The 19,876-nt window shown below is 36.8% G+C and overlaps 1 protein-coding gene across 2 annotated transcripts; it reads left to right on the top strand.

Annotated features, from left to right (window-relative positions):
* The first annotated feature begins 2,659 nt into the window (after positions 1-2,659).
* On the top strand, positions 2,660-18,007 carry LOC145765049 (uncharacterized). Of its 2 annotated transcripts, none has more exons than XM_082576788.1 (7): positions 2,660-2,798; positions 6,324-6,398; positions 8,627-8,781; positions 13,278-13,366; positions 13,626-13,706; positions 16,789-17,072; positions 17,430-18,007. In XM_082576788.1, exons 1-7 carry the CDS (start codon positions 2,718-2,720, stop codon positions 17,565-17,567), a joined length of 903 nt encoding a protein of 300 aa, XP_082432914.1. In that variant the 5' UTR covers positions 2,660-2,717; the 3' UTR covers positions 17,568-18,007. The 2 variants fall into 2 exon arrangements, with proteins under 2 accessions (XP_082432914.1, XP_082432913.1); XM_082576787.1 differs by having other exon boundaries at positions 13,272-13,366.
* The last annotated feature ends 1,869 nt before the right edge of the window (positions 18,008-19,876 follow it).

Below are 19,876 nucleotides of genomic sequence, written 5' to 3'. Positions count from 1 at the left end.
AATGTTTTATTTGTCAGTAACAGGAACATAGGTAGATGTTTGAAATATGCAATTAATGTACACAATGCAAAGTTACACAAGTTCCCATACCGACTGGGAGACAACGAAACGACCATACGGTCTACAAGTCAATTGCCACCCTACGGAAATGACGATTTTGCCATTTAAACTAAGCTTACAAGAGAGAGAGAGAAACCTTTTCTTTTGTCTGTTGCGACAATACGAATAAAATAGCTATCTAAATACCACAACAGACAGGAAGCAGCGAAAGACTATATCAGTCATCGAGTCAGCTGCTTCCCAGTTCTTAATGTGACAAATGTCAAGCATCGGCAAATTACGTTGAAACAAGATAGGCTGATGTTGAGTAATATTAATGAAAGAAAAAAAAAAATCATGTGCTGCTGCGATCCTCAAGTGAAGTCCTGTGGTTTTTTATTCAAATATAAACTTTATTCCGGGTGATTAAAAATAGGAAAAACTTTTAAAATCAATAAACTCTTGTAGCAAGGGCGTTTAAACTTCAGTGCAACAGAGAAAAGTTCAAGCCAATAAATAGTACAAGACTATACGAGTAAAAACATTTTTAGTAACAGTATTACAATACAAAAATAATCAAAATTTAAAAAAAAAAGGTATAGGCCTATTGTTCTGTCATAAAAGAAATGGCTGAGTGACTCTCAGTGTGACCTGTTAGGCTGCATGAAACTAGCGAACAATCCTGAAACTAGTAAATGAGAAATATTTGAGTGTAACCGAACAACACAATAGGTCAATAATGTTTTCTTCAGACGAAATTTAACAAATCAAATCCAGGCGACGTATCATTACAAAGTTTGAGCCCAAAATAACAATTTATGACAATTTTTGTCACTTTTCCACTGACATAAAGCAACAAAATTTAAAATCAATTAAAAAAAATCAAACACTTCGCATTCAAATAAAAACAAGAAAAAAAAGCACTTTTGTCGATTTAGGCTATGTGCGATTGATCCAAACTTGTCTGGCAGCTCTGCTTAAAAACTGACTAGGCTTGAATGCTTGATTGCTGGTCAACGTTCGATTTTTATGTCAAAAACTAAGTAATTTATCATTAAAAACTCTTGCGCTGGTTTAATTAAATTGATTTATACTGATACAACACACACTAATACAGAAAAGTTTAAAAAACAACTGAATTTAAAACAAAAAATTTTAGGACAAACTTTGAACGGATTTGATAATGGGCAGCAAACAAGATGTTACACAATAGAATGTAAAACAATTAATCCACACGGCTTACTAATCATTGTTTGATCAATTTTCTACCGTACTGTACTTCAATTGCTTCACTGGATAATAATTTACTTTCCTCATCCCTATTCTTTCAGAGCTGAGGCTGGCGAGTCAATTGCTTGTTTGCTACATGCGGCAACCGCAGACTTGGATTCTTGACATGGGTTTCTTTGAATTGTTCTGTCTTTGCGAATTCTTTATCAATTTCGAATATTTTTGGACTGAAATGACCACAATTAAATTCCTTTCTTAATTTGTCTAAAATTACCTATTCTCCAGGCCTAAGTTTTTCTTTAATCCAATTTATATATTTATGGTGTATATATTTATAGAATCGATCACATTGATAAGTGGTTCTATTTTTGATATTGTATTGTTTTTGAATAACTTCTGAGCTAGCGTAACCCATTTTTGGTAATATTTTATGTGCATTTGCAATGTTTCAATTATACTGGTCACGGGTACAGTATCACCATAAAAGCATTCAAGACAATAGCATATTTTTCTTAAATTTCCCTATTTCAAAATCCCCAAGGTAAAATTTTAGTTTGAAAAGTGCTTTTTTTCTGAAGATTCAAGTTTTAAACACCCAGTAATAATGGTGTTATAAATAGATTGCTTGTACTGTTCTGGTGCAGACAGCTTTTACTGACGATGAGTTTTTCATTTGTCTTGAGACATGCCACGCACAATACGGTACCGTACTGCATGGTACCGTTATATCACTATCAATAGGCCTATGCCATATCTGACCAAAGGAAATTCTTAGCTGTGGATTTGAATGATCAAAATTTTTTATCACTCTAGATCAAAGTTTCCCAAAGCGTGTGCCATGAGAGAGTTGAAAGAGTGCCGTGAAAGTTTGGTCACTTGAATGTTGCAGGCATAATGCAAAACTGCAAAGACAATTAGTCTAGAAAGGAGCAGTTATGTTTGCTTTCGTGTTGCAGTAAACAGAAAATTAACTATGTAAATCGCTTGAGCATCAGACCACTCCGTCATTGTTCTAGATATTTCTCAGTGAAGTAAGGTACCGGTAGATTGTCAGAAATGACAAAACGTTGAAAACTTTAGAGTTTGTCATGTTAATGAAACAGCAATTGGTTTGCTGAAACATCAGATACTGTACTGACAGTGGCTAATGGTTTGCAATTCTAGTTATAGAGGTACTAATGTACAAGTTAAGCTGTTGACCAGGTTTTGCAAATATGTTTGCACATGTGGCACGTAACGATTACTTCAAGTTTTCAAATATATTTTTATATTTGACTGAAGAAGCATTGGAAATAATGTGGTTGTTATTTTTAACATTACACCGTAGCTTAATACAGCCAAAGTGCTAGGAGTGCAAAAAAATTTAAACAGGCACTGGTATACCAGATTTGACTAAGTTGTTGATTTATTTAATTGATTTATTTTTCTTGTGATGCGTGTCTTGGTCCATGATGAATCCCTCACAGAAGCAAGCATGGGCATCACTGAAGTTGGCTGCAGACAAGTATTCTCAAACCACTGGAGCAGAGGTAACTAGCACCTCAACTTGCTTGATCATTGTTTGAATCCTAGACTACGCTATATGAATAATTCAAATGCTAAAATGGGATTTGGTTTGTGTCATTTTTTTCATGTCGCATTCTCATTATTTATCACATAGGCTATATATACACTGCATGCAAATATGTTACACCAGTGCACACTGGGGTGTTGCTGACACTCTGTGATGTTCGAAAGCAGCTCAACCTTTTTCCCCTGCGATTGGTTTTGTGTAAACACCTGTTAATTTTTTTTACAGGAATCAGATAAGATATATATATCTATAGCAGAAAAAAATAATGCCATTTTAGCCTTAGGAATACCCTTGGGTTTATAATTTTTTAAGAAAAGGTTTGTGAAACACCCAGTTTAAAATGAATTTGTGATTTGATTAGCCTCACAGTTGGCCCCACAATAAGAGTGATGAGGGTTTGACAATCTAACCAGAAACCTTTTCAGCATAACTTTTTTATTTTACTTCCACCTCATTTGAAATGATTGCCATGATGTTTTGAGATATTTTATCAAGAGTATGGTAACAAGATTTATATGAAAAGAGTGACAAGATCTGTCTGGTTGGTATTATAAGAATCCTTGATATCCATATATTTTCCTGAAACGTCAGGCGGTTGCGCAGTGCACACCTTTAAAAGTATCCTACATAGGGCTAAGCATTCAATTTATTTGCTAGTGCTCCCTTAGTACATCGTCCTTTGTTTCAATTTGAGCTAAGTGACAAAAGGATTCAAAGCACAAACACTGTAAACTTGAGGAATATTGATCATGAAATAAAGAAGAAGTCATTTTTTATTGAAGAGTATAATATAAAGATAATTTGGCTTCTGCTATAAAGTTTTGTCAAGAAATGCATTTGCCAAATGGGACAAAACTAGTCTATTTGAAGTTCTTGCAATTACTGATGGTAACCTACCGACATACATCAATTCTTCAAATACTGTTGGATAATCAAGTACCGGAATCCAAGCATTGTAGAGTGAATGTGAAAAAGTGGAAGTCAAACATCTGAAATAAGTTTGCAGGCAAGAGAAGCAAAGAATAAAGAAAATCACTAATTGACATCAAACATCAGTTTTAAGTGGAATTGATATCAGTGAATGCAGAAGATCATGTTGTGTCAAATATCCAATTTATTCCTAGTTCCAGAGGTTAGACCTGCATAAACATATTGTAAAAACAGAAATAAACGTCTTTGTATTAGTTTCTGCTTCAACAAAAAGCAATTTAGAAGGGGCTGGTTAACTTTTTACATTTGCATCTTCTCCTAATGCTCCACTCAATGACTTGATGCCATTGAAAGTTTTATGTGAATATAGAAAAGAAAACTGAGTCTGTGCAAATGTTGTCACAAAGCGTCTATCAAATCAAAGTAAATTTGTAATTCTTAACTAGTAATTGTTCAGCAACAGGACTCCGCTACCCATAAAGGTTAAGATTAAACACTTAAACAGTATGTTGGCAAAGTAAGAAATGGAGGGGTCCTTCACACATATTAGCCTACACCATTTCCTAGAATTTATAAAATCCTGAATTTTTTAGTGAAGACATTTTTTCTTGTTGTTGTTTCAATGTTGTAGATTTTGAAACATTCTTGTTCATTCATTCATAGCTTGTCATGCCAGTGTCGTAGCCAGATAAGAGCATTTTCTGTAATGTTTGTTAGCTTATCGTTGTCACAGGAAGGGCTAAGGGCGCAGTTAGTAAGGATGTGCTTCATTGTCTGAGCCACAATCACACATGGGCTCGAAAGTCATCTTCCATAGAAAAATATTGGTTTTATTTCTCCCGACTGCGCAGCGGGCTGTATTCAAGCATCACCACTCCATTCTCTCAAGGAGGAGCTTGTCGGAGGCTTTCGGAAGGACTTGGGCTAGAATAACCACTGTTCTAATCGAGCAGTTGCTCATTTGTGTGTTCCAATGGGCTAACTTTGACAAAGCTCTTGTGTGACTTGAGCTTAGCCTTAGTAGGTTTGTGTTCATAGAGAGGGTGGCGTTGGTCGGATATCAGTTTTATTCTTTTTTGTAGCGACTTCTCCAGATATTAGGTGGAGCTATGGTGGCTAGTCTATAGAGCAATATCTGGAGTGTGATGTTGAGATTAGTCTCCTGTGAAAGATTAACGGGATCGCCACATAAAGGTTCTCAACATGATCTCACCTTCTTGTTAAAGATTGGCCATCTAATGCTCAGTTTTAAGATGAAAAGGGACAGTTGCCAATCTTTCGGTATTAAATGAAGCGTCAGATTATCTTAATTATTTGAATGTTGTAAGATCTGTTAGCTCAGTGGTTACGCGCCGGGCTCAAGATCACGCGGCACTGGTTCGACTCTCGGGGTGTGCGCTTGAGCAACGCATTTAAGAATGCGTTGCTCTCTCAGGGTGTGCTCTCCATTCAACAGCACCTAGTGAGTAGAATAATTCCCTGGCATCAACACTTCAACAATCGGAAAACTTCAATCTGCCAATCTCAGTAACCGGCCGTGCGTCAAGAGTCTCTACAAGTATGCGAAAGTACCAGGAATAACCAATAAAGGCTTTGTCAGTCCGAGGATAAAGATTCAAAACCAACCAACCAAAAGGAAATTGATGAAACATCTTTCAGGTTGTTGTAAATTATAACATTTATGACTCAATCAGAACAAACAAAAAATCGGATCCAAATACTGGTTTCTTGGATTGCTACAAAGTTTAGTTGAAGGCCTATAGTATAGTACATTTTATCATATTCTTCTTGCTTTATGTGATAGCTTACATAATAGGTGCTATTCAACAATAAGATTATTTCTAGATTTACTGCAAGCTGTACTGTGCTGACTTTTGAAATTTGTTACATGTTCATGTATCTCACCATGATGATTTCAGCATCTAAAAATTTAAAAAAATCACTTTTAACAGCTAACTAATAAAAAACCAGGTAGATTTCTTTGAAAGTATTTCGCATTCTTATTGCTCTCATTAGATGTAATGCATGGTATTAGGACCAAAGTGGAATCCAAAATTCATGCAAATCTTGTTCAGTTTAATTATGTTTTCTTCAAAATTGTTCGATGCTTAAGACCATGCTTGAGATGAAAAATTGTCATATTTTTCTGCAATAGGTAAATTTGACCCAAATGAGCTGAAGTTTGAACTAAGGTGTTTTTACATAAAACTACTGCAGGAAAAGAGGTTAAGTAGGAGTATTCGAACCAAGTTAAATTTTTTCGGGGACTTCTGCAACACTCTTTGAGGTTTTTCCGCTGAACAATAATAATCTTGTTTAGGAGTTGTGAGTGTTTGGCCCATTTCGGTGTTATATGACCTGGAATTACTTTGATTGGCAATTTTATTATGAAAAGATCAACCATTGTTCACAGCTCAACATCACAGAGGCATGCAATTCACCCCATTTTATTGCCCACTTTACCATTCCGAATGCAGCCAGGAATTTTTTTTCTATGGATAGGTTTGGAACCAGACAATGCTGAAGTTTATTGAAAACACGTCTGTTTTAGGTTGTGGTGGTTACAACGTTCTTTCCCATCAACAAATCAACCGAAAACTGCTTGTCTTTTGGTGATGCAAAACTGGTAAGCGTTTTTTTGACTAGTGGAAATTTTGCTAATTTTTTGAAATTTGACTAGTGTTTGAAAATTGAAATTTGTTGGTGTTTGAAATTTGACTTTGCTAAAAAATTTTGACTAGTGTTTTTTGCTTTGTATTGCTAAGTTTGGAACGTTGGGAGATGTCAATCCATAGTGGAATAGTGGAATTAACCAAATTAATCTTAATCTTGGTTTTTGCAACAAAGTATTATCTCTGCAAATGATTAGTTCTGGTTTGAGATCTACGATTTTAATGCGATGAAATCTTGATGCAATTATCCAGTAGGCCTAAACACACAATTAACTTGATTTGATTCGATTTGTGAAATTTCGAGAAATTAACTGTCAAATGGAGTGTAAAAATGTCATAAAATGGCGATTCTTGCCTTCAATCGCATTTTTTCTGTTGATTTTCACTGCTTCAAATTTTATGTTTATTGTTGGAAGTTTTTACGTAATTTAATGTTGAAAGTAACCGCTCACACACATCATTGGCTATTTTTTTAAATATTGTGTGTTTTATTTTTTCTTGCCTTCAATTGCACTGCAGTATATAACCTTGTGAAATTTTATTTTGTGTATTATTCGCTCTGAGGATGCGCATTGTCATGGTGCGCGAAACATCAGTGAAGCAATAAGTTAACTGTCAAATGGAGTGTAGAATTGTCACAATAAAAATAAAAATGTCACAAAATGGCGATAAAATGTAGGTTTGATGGTTCCATCACAAGGCGGATGAAGTTACAATCATAGGCGCCTAACCCGTGGGGGCGTGGGGGCCCGGCCCCCACGCATATTTTTGCGTGGGGGCAACTTTTATGCTGTATTGATACATAAAACAATAGATAAACTAGCGATCGGCAGCAGGAAAACATTTTTTAAATGCAAACCGCAACAGCTTCGCGATAAATAATCACCAGAACGAGCAGCGATGCTACAATCCCACACCAGACAACAAAATCTGTCATTTTACATTGATTTAACGTCTGCAGACGCACCCAAAAACAACACAATTTGCTATGTAGACACGGAGCGTGCGTTTAGCTTTATGCACTTGCAAACAGACTGGATGTCGCTTTCGAAAGTCGAAACCTCTGCAGTGAATCGCTCGCTGTGAAAATGAACTTGAAGTCTCCGCCCGAGGTAACCACTAACATTAACCAACGCAACAAGGACTGGTACAAACCACATTGCGCACACACGGCCGTTGCCATAGAAACCCGATCAAAGGCGGGAGTATGTGCATCTTTTGTTTCATTTACAACACGAAAACCGGCGTTTTACAGCGAATTGAAAGCAGGTTAGTCATAAGTTGCGACATTGTAGTGAAAAGGGAGAAATGTCAAGTGGAAAACTTAATCAAACGTCTCTCCGTAACTATTTTCAAGGGCTGTTTACGGATGTCAGCAACTCCTAAATTTATTCAAGGTGACGTGCTGTTGAATCGATGTAAACATGAATGATTTTACTTTTAACAGGTATATTTTCAAGCGTATGATCAAGTTAGTATTTGCATTCCATTTTCAAAACATTGTCATTCCATTAGTACAGTAGGCTATGTTTGATACCTTTTATTTGTGAAAACTGAGGGAAAAGAATTACACGTGTGCTCTCTACCAGTGCATAAGTCGAACTGATTAAACTTAACATAAACACGTTGCAGTCAGCGCAAGAATGTAGCTTCTGGAGAATCGGACATTCCTCGCGCTGATTGCAACAAGCAGTGCTTCCAGCATATTATTGCAAATACTACAACAGGCTATACCTTTTAGTAAACCTTTTCCTCTCGTGTTTCATGCTAATAAATCTAGTTCGTTGCTGAACTTTATGTTGTGCTTAGCTTAAAAGAGTCGCAGTCCATCAACCCCTAACAGACGCATGGCATGTGTTTGCTTAAACGAAGTGATCGAGTTTTGTTTATAATAATTAACGATAGGGCGAACATAGCGATAACTCCGAGTGTGGCAATAAAAGCAATCCTAGTGTGACGGCATAATTACGTCATCGATCTGCGTGACATTTTGCTGAATTTACGTTGCTGCTGATGAAACACGCTTTCGCCCCCACGGTCAAAAAAATAGTTAGGCGCCTATGGTTACAATCATTGTCATTGTTACCGCACCTTTGTTGGAACTTGCAAAGAAGTAAGCAAAGAAGTAAAACGAACGTTTTTGCTGAAGCTCTGTGTGTTCACTCTTGATTGTGGTTTGTAGGATACAAGCATTTATGGTCATGGAAACCTTTATAAGGAGGTGAAAGAATCTCTGGAGCTGACCAGGAATGAGTCGAGCTTGAGCAACTCGTGGAGCAAACCTGATAAGTTTACCAAAACTTCTTCCTTTGGCTCGACCAACGATGGTGGTGGAAGGTGATTGCTAACTTTTTTGAATGCTCATTGCTCACCTTTTTATATAGGCCATGAAATCTGATATGGCTTGTATCCACCATCTTCAGTCGCTATCTCCACTTGCAGCAGCTTACCCATCAACAAGTTGTTTCCAAGAATGGAGATGTTGAACTAGCTTGCCCAGTTTTGCGCAATTGAGACCGGTCTATGCCTGAATGTTGTCTTGCCATCATTTTCTTTTTCCTTGGACTTTACTTTCTGTGCAGATTTTGGTGACTCTGTATCCAACAACAGTTTAATTGCTCATGTTGCAAATACATCAATAACTGTGATGTGTGGACATACCGTTATTGTAGGCTTTTATACTTTGTTTATACAGTATTAAACATGTTTTCTTATAAATAAAAGGTGTTTTCCGTAGAACTTGCCATGACAGTTCGTTTGGCATATTACGTTGAAGACATATGTCTTTTTTTTCCAAATTGTTGCCTACCTAGAAGGGGTCTGCTACTATTCGGTGTGAGCCTTTTTCGGAGAGTTCCCTATTCGGTGATTTTTTAAATTTTTTTTTAAACGTTGAAATAAGACCCTAACCCTGAAACGGTAATAATTAGGCTAAAAAAAAATTTCAAAAAATCACCGAATAGGGAACTATCCGAAAAACGCTCTCACCCAATAGGGAACTCACCAAATCGGACTCACCGAAACGGGCCATTCCGACCTAGAAGTGTAGCCTAATGTTTGTGTTTTTGCTTATCTGAAAAAATACTGCTTGTGGTTTGCACAAATGCACAACAATCGTCTAATTAATGTAAGAGCAAAGATTTAAAAATAAAATCCATTCCATAAAAACCTAGTGGGGTCATTCCATTATATTTCAGGTCAAAATTAGAGGAAATGCCACCCACCCTCTCCGATTTGGTTGATTTTGACATATGTGAGAGATGGCAACCCACTGAGCTCAACAAAAAAAAAATTTTCGAAATTGGTCGAGGGGTTTTAAAGTTACACCATTTTCAATTTTAACCACACGGTGGCAGTATTTCAGCTCCAAAGAGTAAAAATGCCCCAATATCTGTTGTACTGAAGCTAGGAAGTTGATGAAAATGTGTAGAATACCATTTTGGGGGATGAGGAATCCAAATTTGCTAACAGAATATAAGAAAAACATGTAGTTTTGGAGTAATTTGATTATAAATATTTTTTGAGGTATATATTTTGGGGAGAAATTTGCCCATGTAGCCAAAGAAAAAATAAACATTTTTTTTGGGGGGATGTTAAGTTGGACTTATATTTTGATAAACACACTCCAATTTTGTTGTTCCATATTGTTCCTTGCTTGGACTGGTGGTCAAAGTTCTTTCTAAAATTTTGCAAATTTTAAATGCTGTTTTAACATTGTACAGTGGGGCATTCCACTTATATAATAATCATCAGATTTTTTCAAATTTTGTAACCACCAGTCACAGATTTTGCTTATTTTGACATATTTTGTACATACTAAAAAATGATGAAAGTAGCAAAAAAAATTTTGAAGTATCTTCATTGGGGGCCGAGATAGAGCACTTTGAATTTTCGGCCACTAGTGGGATTTTGGAAGCTGAGCACAGTCATTTTTTTCATTTTGCGCCTTCATTTTTTGACAATAACTCTTTACCTTGAACGATTTTCGCACTGAAAACATCAGGGTTGCACAGAAAAAAGATGCAAAAAAGGTAGATTCATGCTTATTTCACCTCAAATACTACTTTTTACCAATGAAGTGCCCAAGCCTTAAAGCAGCCGGCGGCCATCGCGGCCATGGCCGCTAAGTAGTGCTTGAATGACCGCCGGTGCTACCTCCTCCGTCGGCCAAGTTTGGCCGCCGGTTTCTTCTAGCCAATTATTTAATTTCGCATTAGAATGATCGTGGATTAAATGTCGAAAATATGTAGTATCAAAGAGTGACGCAGAATTAGGTCAGCGCATCATAGTTACTACTGTTGTATTGAATATATCCAGCTGCGATCACCAGCGCTGTAAGTCTTGTTTGCAATTCCCGATGTTTATTTTAACGCAGTGTTAATCCGAAGTGCTAATTTACATCAGCTGGCAATATTGTCGTTTTTATATCAATTCAATGTTGTCGGACATTGAATCGTCGTTAAAAAGGAGAACTAGTTTAGTTGACATCCGTGGGTAAAACACATGTCTTCATAATTGAGAACGCTGTGGGTTAATGACTTCACACCCTCAATGGTGACATCATAACGGAATAAATGGTCAGGTTTTATGAAAGGCGGTATGCAGTTGAAACAATTTACTGAGCTGCGAGCAGTTAAATCAATTTAGGGTCGTTAGATGGTCCCGCAATACCGGATTACAATCCCGATAAAGCATTTAATGCGTGGTACAACGATTCTATTGCAGGACGTCGCCCAGACTTCAACAACGCTAAGTGATCATTTTAACATTGTTGCAAGTTTAATGCTATTTACTTGTGCTATCGTTATTGTATTTTGGCCTCCAAACACGCAGATTTGGCCGCTAAGAAGGAGCTCTCGGTAGGCCACGATGGCTGCCGGAAAAAAACACGAGTTTTAAGGCCTGAGTGCCTCTCACTCGCAGTACATGCTGGCATAACTCAATAAAATAATGCACTAGGGCTGATGAGGCCTTCTTGCATAAATGAGTTTTAGTGTAGTACAAAGTGGCATTACTTGATTTTTGTGTGCAGAAATATCCACTGTGTTTTCAATTTATCCTTGGAAATTTCCTTCACAATCACATCCTTAAGTCCTAATTTGAAGTTTGTTTTAAGTACCTTGTAGTACTTTGGTTTATTTTTTCAATTTTCTGATAAAAATTGGACAAATATGATGCTCTGGGTTTTTTTTATGGGTTTTTTTAAGTAGGTTTTTAAAAAAAAAACCACACAGGTTTTTTTGGGTCGGGTAAAATACCGACAACCCTGGAAAACATGCATTTTACCAATTTAAGATCCAAGAAATTCATTTACCGTAAATTGCAATTAAAAATATGCTAAGATGAACATTTCAAATGGTAATTTAGGTTTAAAGTTTTTCTTAATTTATTTTTGATACGCTAAGTTTGGGGGAATATTTCGGAGCGTTGAGAAAAAGATCCCAAAAAAAATTTTTTTAAACAAAGCAATTGAAGTATAATATTTTCACGAAATTTGATTGATGTAAGTTTTGCATAAACCAAAATATTCAACTTAGAAAATATCAACCTATATATATGTATCGAAAAAATGAAAATAATTGAAACATAACTGATGCTTTGTCACAATATTTGCAGAGTTCAGCCATATTATGGTCCATTTCTTTAAGAATTGTTTTATGTGTCAAACTACCAATGTTTTATTATTCAGCTGATATCACACACCTAGTCTGATCAAGATTTTACTACCGTTTTTTATCAAACCAGCACATGCACCCTTATCATTTCTGAACTAACTTTTCATTGAAGTAGAAAACTGCCTGGCCATGATGTTTTTTTTATTCAGCAGGAAAGGAGTTGTTAAACAGTTTGGTTTGGAAAAGACGATATGCTGGATGCCACCCATTTCTGCACTTTTGAAACTAACTCCACCTTCTACATCCAATGGTAGAAGTTACACTTTTAGCTCGCAAGAACTGAACAAACTTGAAAAACTTTTTAACTAGACTGATGTGCAATTTGGTGTATTTTTTATTACTTGATCCTCACTCAATAATTTCTAAGATGTACCTATGGGATTTAATTATACTTCTAACTTTTTTGATCATATGGATTGAAACAAATCACTGTCAGATGACAGACATTGCAATTTGCTGTTTCAAAAATGCCAAAACTTCATGTCAAAGAAATTGGAATTTTGCCAAACTGAGTATCAGTTTTAAACTGCAGTCCCTCTCAAAAAACAGATGGAACAACTAAAATAACTCATCATAAAGACATAACATGAACAGGTAAATAATTTCAGAAAATTTTTTTTTGAGTTTGGTCATGGCTACATGGCCAAAGCACCCCCCAAAGTTATCCCCCCCAAAATTTTTGAAACGTTGTTTTCATCTATAAATGGTATATTTTCACCAATTTTGACAAGAAATTCAGATTCCTTGCCCCCAAAAATGGTATTCTACATATTTTGGTTGTTTTTTTAGCTATAAATTACAAGATATTAGCAAAACTTGAATTTTGGGGGGGCACGATGCCCCTGTCAAGTGGTTAATTTCAAACCCCCACAACTTCTAAACCACTTGGTCAATTTCAAAATTTTTTTTTTGGTGTGCTCAGTTAATGATTGTGAACTTACTGCCAAAGTATGAAACATTTCCAAGAGTATTGGTTTTTTCATGACCTGAAATATAATGGAATGACCCAGTGACTGATCAGCCAGTCTATCTTAGATGACGTCATGACCCGCCTTATGTTTTAGTTCTAGATGTGACGGTGTTGTGTTTTTTTTTTAAGAGTTGGTTTGTACATGATGCAATGTTGATGGTTCCAGGTTTTTTGTTTATGAGTTTCAGGTCTCTGTCATCAAGCTTCCGCACCTTAAAGCTGGACCCTCCTCGCCCTGTTTATCCAGACCCCCCGGCCTCTGCGGCCCAACAAATAGGTACAGCAATGATCTATCAAACTTGTCTTATCAGTGCTTGACTTAATTTAGGATGTTTTTATGCGAGTTTTCAATTCCATTAAACTTTTTATTCCTTTACGAACAATTTGCTACTAAAATTGTTCCTTTTCAAACAATTCTAGCAGTAGCAACTGGGAAGTTAGGGTTTCCATTGCATCTTGGATGACTTAATGTTAAATTGGCGTCAAAATACGTTGCAGGGATGTTTGTAGTTTCAACCTTGATTTGTTCCTTGCAGATAATTCTCATGGGCGGAGTGGTCGAAAGAAGTCAAAGAAGAAATCTCAAACCCCTGGCGACCTGGAGCTTGATGAGAGCTGTAAGTTGTTTCGTCATAATTGAGATTATTTGAATTCAGTCAATAACTCAGTTGAGCTTCCAATGTGTCGCACTGTCGGTCTAGAAGCTACCACGATTTTAATTAGTTTATTCATCACTTGTCACAAAAGTACATCTAGAAATCAGTAACTAAGTTATATACATATTGATAAAGCGCCAGTTGCAAAACGTTTAAAGAATTGTTAGGCACACTTGCTTTCTCGTAGATTGAAACGAAAGTTGTGTAAGAAGCGTGATATGTTATGGAAGTATATGCTTGGCGATGAAGAGGACAGATATTAGGCGAATGCAAACGACAAAGATGAGGATGGTTCGTATGATGTGTGGCAAGACACTTTTTGACAAAATTAGAAATGATGTCTTGAGAGAGTGGACTGATGATATTGAAGAGTATTTCATAGACATTGTCTGAGATGGGTTGGACATCTTTAACGAATAGATGAGAACAATTTGACAAAGCGAGTTTGAAATATGGTAGTGACAGGAAAAATGAGAAAAGGAAAGCGAAAGAGAATATGGGATGATACCATAAAAGTTGACATGATAAAAAGAAACCTGAAAATTGAAATATCAACAATAGAGAGAGATGGAAGAGTCACTGCAGAAAACTGGTCAACTCTGATGTTTCGGGATAAAGACCAAGCTTACTCAAAGCAAAATGGAGAGACTGATAACTCTTGTTGACACTAAATTTTTTTCGACGCTTCCATGGTGATGCCTCCTCTTAAAACGTTTTTTGTGACATGAGCCCATAATTTCCATGACAGCAGGCTTGTAGATCCCCAATAGATTCAAAACAGACGTACAAAACAAAGTAACTTCAATGGGTTTAAAACTATCGTTTGTAGTCAGTACATTGAAGTTATCATCCCATTTATATTTTCTAATTTTCATCCCATTTATATTTTCTAATTTTTACCCCATTTATATTTTCTAATTTTTACCCCATTTATATTTTCTAATTTTCATCCCATTTATATTTTCTAATTTTCATCCCATTTATATTTTCTAATTTTTACCCCATTTATATTTTCTAATTTTTACCCCATTTATATTTTCTAATTTTTATCCCATTTATATTTTCTAATTTTCATCCCATTTATATTTTCTAATTTTCATCCCATTTATATTTTCTAATTTTTACCCCATTTATATTTTCTAATTTTTACCCCATTTATATTTTCTAATTTTTACCCCATTTATATTTTCTAATTTTCATCCCATTTATATTTTCTAATTTTTACCCCATTTATATTTTCTAATTTTCATCCCATTTATATTTTCTAATTTTTACCCCATTTATATTTTCTAATTTTTACCCCATTTGTATTTTCTAATTTTTACCCCATTTATATTTTCTAATTTTCATCCCATTTATATTTTCTAATTTTTACCCCATTTATATTTTCTAATTTTTACCCCATTTGTATTTTCTAATTTTCATCCCATTTATATTTTCTAATTTTTACCCCATTTATATTTTCTAATTTTCATCCCATTTATATTTTCTAATTTTTACCCCATTTATATTTTCTAATTTTTATCCCATTTATATTTTCTAATTTTCATCCCATTTATATTTTCTAATTTTTACCCCATTTATATTTTCTAATTTTTACCCCATTTATATTTTCTAATTTTTACCCCATTTATATACTGTATTGCAGATGTAAGTTAAGGTGATGAGTGCACAATGTTGGGTGCATGTTAAACCCGTTGAAGTTACTTTGTTTTGTATGTCTGTGGTTCAACGAAGCGAACTCTCTATCAAAGAGACAAAAAGTATATTGCCACATTTTTAATCAAAAGGTATACTAAATAAAAATGTACTCAAAATCAGTTGTTTACTTTTTTCTTCTAGCACTGTAAGCACTATCTAAGATTCCAAGCCCAAACTAGACCTCAAAACAGCTGTAAAGTCAATTATGAAAGAACATTCTTTATTGTTAGACCAAAATAGTTTAATCAAGTTAACTTTTTCTGCCACAGAAAGTTGGCAGACCAATCGGGCAAGGTTAGGTAGATATGAAGCTATTTTCATTTTTCTAAGATAAACATTCAGAATTCTACAAACATTATGCCATTAAATTATGGTCAGTCTTTTGCATTGTATACAATTCTTTCTGTGTCTCTTCTAAAATTGATGCTGCGCACCCATGTTAAGTATTTATTTGTTTTATTGACTGTATTACCTCAAGAGCAGTGATTCCCAACCGCGGCTCTTAGAGCCGCATGCGGCTCCAAGCTAGCCTTCTTGCGGCTCTCATTGACCCCTGAAAATCCCACACAAAATATAAAAAATCTATTTATAATAATTAGGGTTCAAGGTTAGTAATGAATCTGAAGATAAATTTGAAGGAAAACGCAGCTTGCAGGTGATGTTACAAGACATTTCCCAACACTATCTGACCATCGAACCAATGGATCATTTGAAGCATACAGCAGACTTATCAGTAACTTGATTGATAAGTTCAACCGCCGCATTAACGGAATGAATTTATTTTTGCCAATGATGAACATGTTTGCAAATCCTATTGCAATTAATGTGGCCACAGCTCCTGATAATTTTCAATTGGAGTTGCTAGACATGCAGTCAGATATCGAGCTCAAACAATTATTTCAAAGTGAAGACCTACTTGAACTTTGTAGTCGAGTTCCAGAGGGAAAGTATCGGAACTTGAAAACCAATGCCCAGAAAAATGCCTCTGTATTTGGATCAACTTACGTAAGTGAAGCACTTTTCAGCAAATTGATCAGAATCAAAAATAAATATTGCAATCGGTTGACCGATGTCCACCTCAAGCAGCTACTGCATACTGCATCCTCTGCAATTGCGCCTCGCTTTGACAAACTTGGCTCAAAGCCAATGCCAAGTTGGACATTAAATTGATTTGTGTTATTTTTCTTGTTAGTGTTGCTATTCGTTGGTACATGCTTTAAAATTTTCGTTATAAATATTGAGTGTTTTCATGCGGCTCCATACGTACTCTGAAGTTTGAAATTCGGCTCCGACACCAAAAAAGGTTGGGAACCACTGCTCAAGAGTCTTCTTTCTCTTGCAGTGTTGTTTGGTGAGGAGGAAGCCCCACCATCCAGTGACGATGACTCCTCTGACGACTCCGATGACAACGAAGAATATTTGGGGCAACTTCCCCCTCGTCGGGTTTTTAATGCGCCCCCTGGTGGCCAGTTTGGTCAGCTAGCATCTTCAGTCCCAGTCAACATTGCCATGAATTGGGGAGGGGCTTCTACTCGGTTCAGGGACAACCAGGGCCCCAGGCAACCTACCTACGACCAACATATCAGCGCGATGCAATCAAATCCAAGAGTCATTCGAGCGGAACCGGTGAGCATTGTGACCGTTTTTCAGAGCTTGATGACTTTCACTACATTACTTGCATTCGTGTTTAAACTAAATCACAATAACTTTACTTTTTTGACTTGCATATTCAATTAGCACCATAGTTGGTGAGTTTCCATGGGATGGGCAAATGGAAATTTTTGGCGCAAATCTTCCTGTTTCAACTTAAGTTAATGTTTCATGGCCGTGCGTTATGTTTCCCAAATGTCTCACACCCGTCGATGATTGGTATGGACGCCTTGTTTGCCGCTCATTCCTAATCTACAACCCCTCAATGATAATACACCCTCCTAGCCGACTGCTTTGAGAGAAAATGCGATTAACAACCTCCCCTACTTGTAGACCCCCCAACCTGACACCATGATGGCCTCGATGCAAGCCTTGGCTCGCAGCGTCACTGATGACACCGCCCTCATCTTCGGAGAACGCCCACGACCACGTGTACTCAATGATCCAATCAGAACCAGGAACAAGAAGTGACCCAACATGGACTCTCGGCTTTTGTTTTCTACTTCACGTGAAACTTCGCGATGCGCACGCTCGAGGTTACCGCCCCCTCCTCCCCAGCTGTTCCGTCAATCTGCTTTGTAATCAGGCGGCTCCGCGCTTGACAAAAAGGAAGTTTTCGGTGCTTTTCTGCTCAGGCTTGCTTTGTTTACTTTGGTCACGCATCACTGCTTGATCCGCGTCTGGTTGGTGTCATGTCGATGACGTCAGGTTTTGAGAGTAGATTTGCATGAAACTGCGATGACGTCCTTTACTGCCGTTGGTTGAGCCCGGTCGTGAGGTCGGGCATTGCAACTCCCTACGCGTCTCTTTGACGTTGCTTTTGTGACGAAACAGTGCCATTGCTATAAATCGTGCTTTTCAATTTTGCTTTTATTATTTATAACGTCAATAAAACATTGCTTGATGGTTTACTTTGGATATTTATGAAAAATGGTAAAGAAAAGGTAAATCGGTAAAAAAATGAGGCTTCGAGACAAAAAACTTTTAACCGATAGGTTTTGTGTATTGGTAAGCCTGAGGTGGAAATTCTGCGATGAACTTTCAATCCTCTTCGAAGTGTGATTTGCTTTCTGAGTTTGAAGCAGACAACAAAACTAAAAATTTGCTTTTAAACAAAAAAATAAACACATGATTATTTTTATTTGGCATAGGTCGAATACAAAACAAGCTCTGCACCCTGGCGAGGGGTTCCGGTACTGCTCTAGAAGCAAAAAACAAGTTTTCTTTATCCAACAACTAGCCTACTTCGCTGCTTCCTGTCGTCTGTTGTATCGCAGTGTAGCCTACTGTATGTTGTCGCAATGGGCGCAAATAAAAACACGATTGTTAGGCCTATTATTATTAACGTGACGGTCGGCAAGTTTGTTAATCCGCTGGATGGACACCATATGAGAATCGCCCAATTTATGACGGTTGATCAATGGCTATCGATTAGGTTAAACTAATAGATGCAATTTGAGTAAAGTAGCGTCAGCAACAATTGTCCCCCAATTATAAAATAAAATGACGTGCGAGGATGCAGAAACTTGAAGACTGGCTGCTCTTGCAGCTTTCCAGTAGGTTATAGTCCGGGAACATCGTGAATCTGGGGTGGTAGAAGATAGACTAATAAAGAACTTGAACAAGCAAAAGTTATTTTTCTGAAGGTATTGCGATCACACTAAATTGTTTAACCTATTTGGGCTAGTATTGTCAGTTGTCACAAGCACGTCTTCAAGTTTATGTTTTGTTACTTCTACCATTTTCTAGACCTCTGCTGTTTTGAGATTTTCTTCTGTAGGCTATTGGCAGTTCAGTTGTCCTACTTCAACTCAGTTGTAGCCTGTGATACAGGGCCGGATTAAGGGTTTATGGGGCCCTGGGCTGAGCTGAAAGTGGGGGCCCTTATCAAGTGACATTTTTCGCTAAAAATTAATAGTGGAGTGGGGCTACGACACGGGCCCAGTTGCATGTATCTGTGGCACTGAGCCTCAAACAGCGGACCAGTGGCGTAGCTAGAAAAACATTTTTGGGGGGCCAAATATTTGATGAATTGAAGAGAACAACAAAGTGTTTGATTTAAAGCCATCGCCACTTGATGTGCAGTGGCGCATCCTGGTGGGTTGAAGCAATAAAAGTGGTAGGGGGGTTAGAGCGTGCCGAAGGCACGCGTATTGTAGGGGGGTCCGGGGGCATGCTCCCCCGGAAAATTTTTGAAAAATTACACTCAAATAATGGATTATAGCGCTTTCTGAAAACACTTTTAGGGTAATATTTGTATGAAATTTATTAGCAGATAAACAGCTATTAACTTATTAAAGATAGCTCTTACACACGAACGGGCAAAAGCTGCGGCTAAATTCATCATCATCATTAAGTTCCTTCCTCTCGTCGAGGGTTGGAGGCAATGAGACGCCAAGTTTCTCTGTTTTGAGCTTTTTCTTTTGCAGTTTTGTAGTTAAGTCCTGACCAGTCTTCAATATCATTAGTCCAAATTCTTGGTGGTCTGCCCCTATTTCGTTTGCCGTTCATTTTTCCTTCTAGTAGTTGTGTTTGAATAGAATTATTGCGAATCATGTGGCCAAAATATTTCAATTTTCTTGATTTAATTGTTTGTAGAACTTCTTCTTGATTTAATTGTTTGTAGAAGCTGCGGCTAAATTAGAGAACACTAAAAACTCAGCTACACAAAAACTCAATAACTACACAAAAACCCAACAGAGTAAGCCATTCTGAAATTGCTTCCACAAATTAGTTCAAAGAAACGTAAATTGCTTAAATTTTGCGCGATTTACGATTTG

This window comes from Aplidium turbinatum, chromosome 2 (assembly GCF_918807975.1).
Source record: "Aplidium turbinatum chromosome 2, kaAplTurb1.1, whole genome shotgun sequence".
NCBI lineage: Eukaryota > Metazoa > Chordata > Ascidiacea > Aplousobranchia > Polyclinidae > Aplidium > Aplidium turbinatum.
This window is presented reverse-complemented; position numbering and strand designations above follow the sequence as displayed.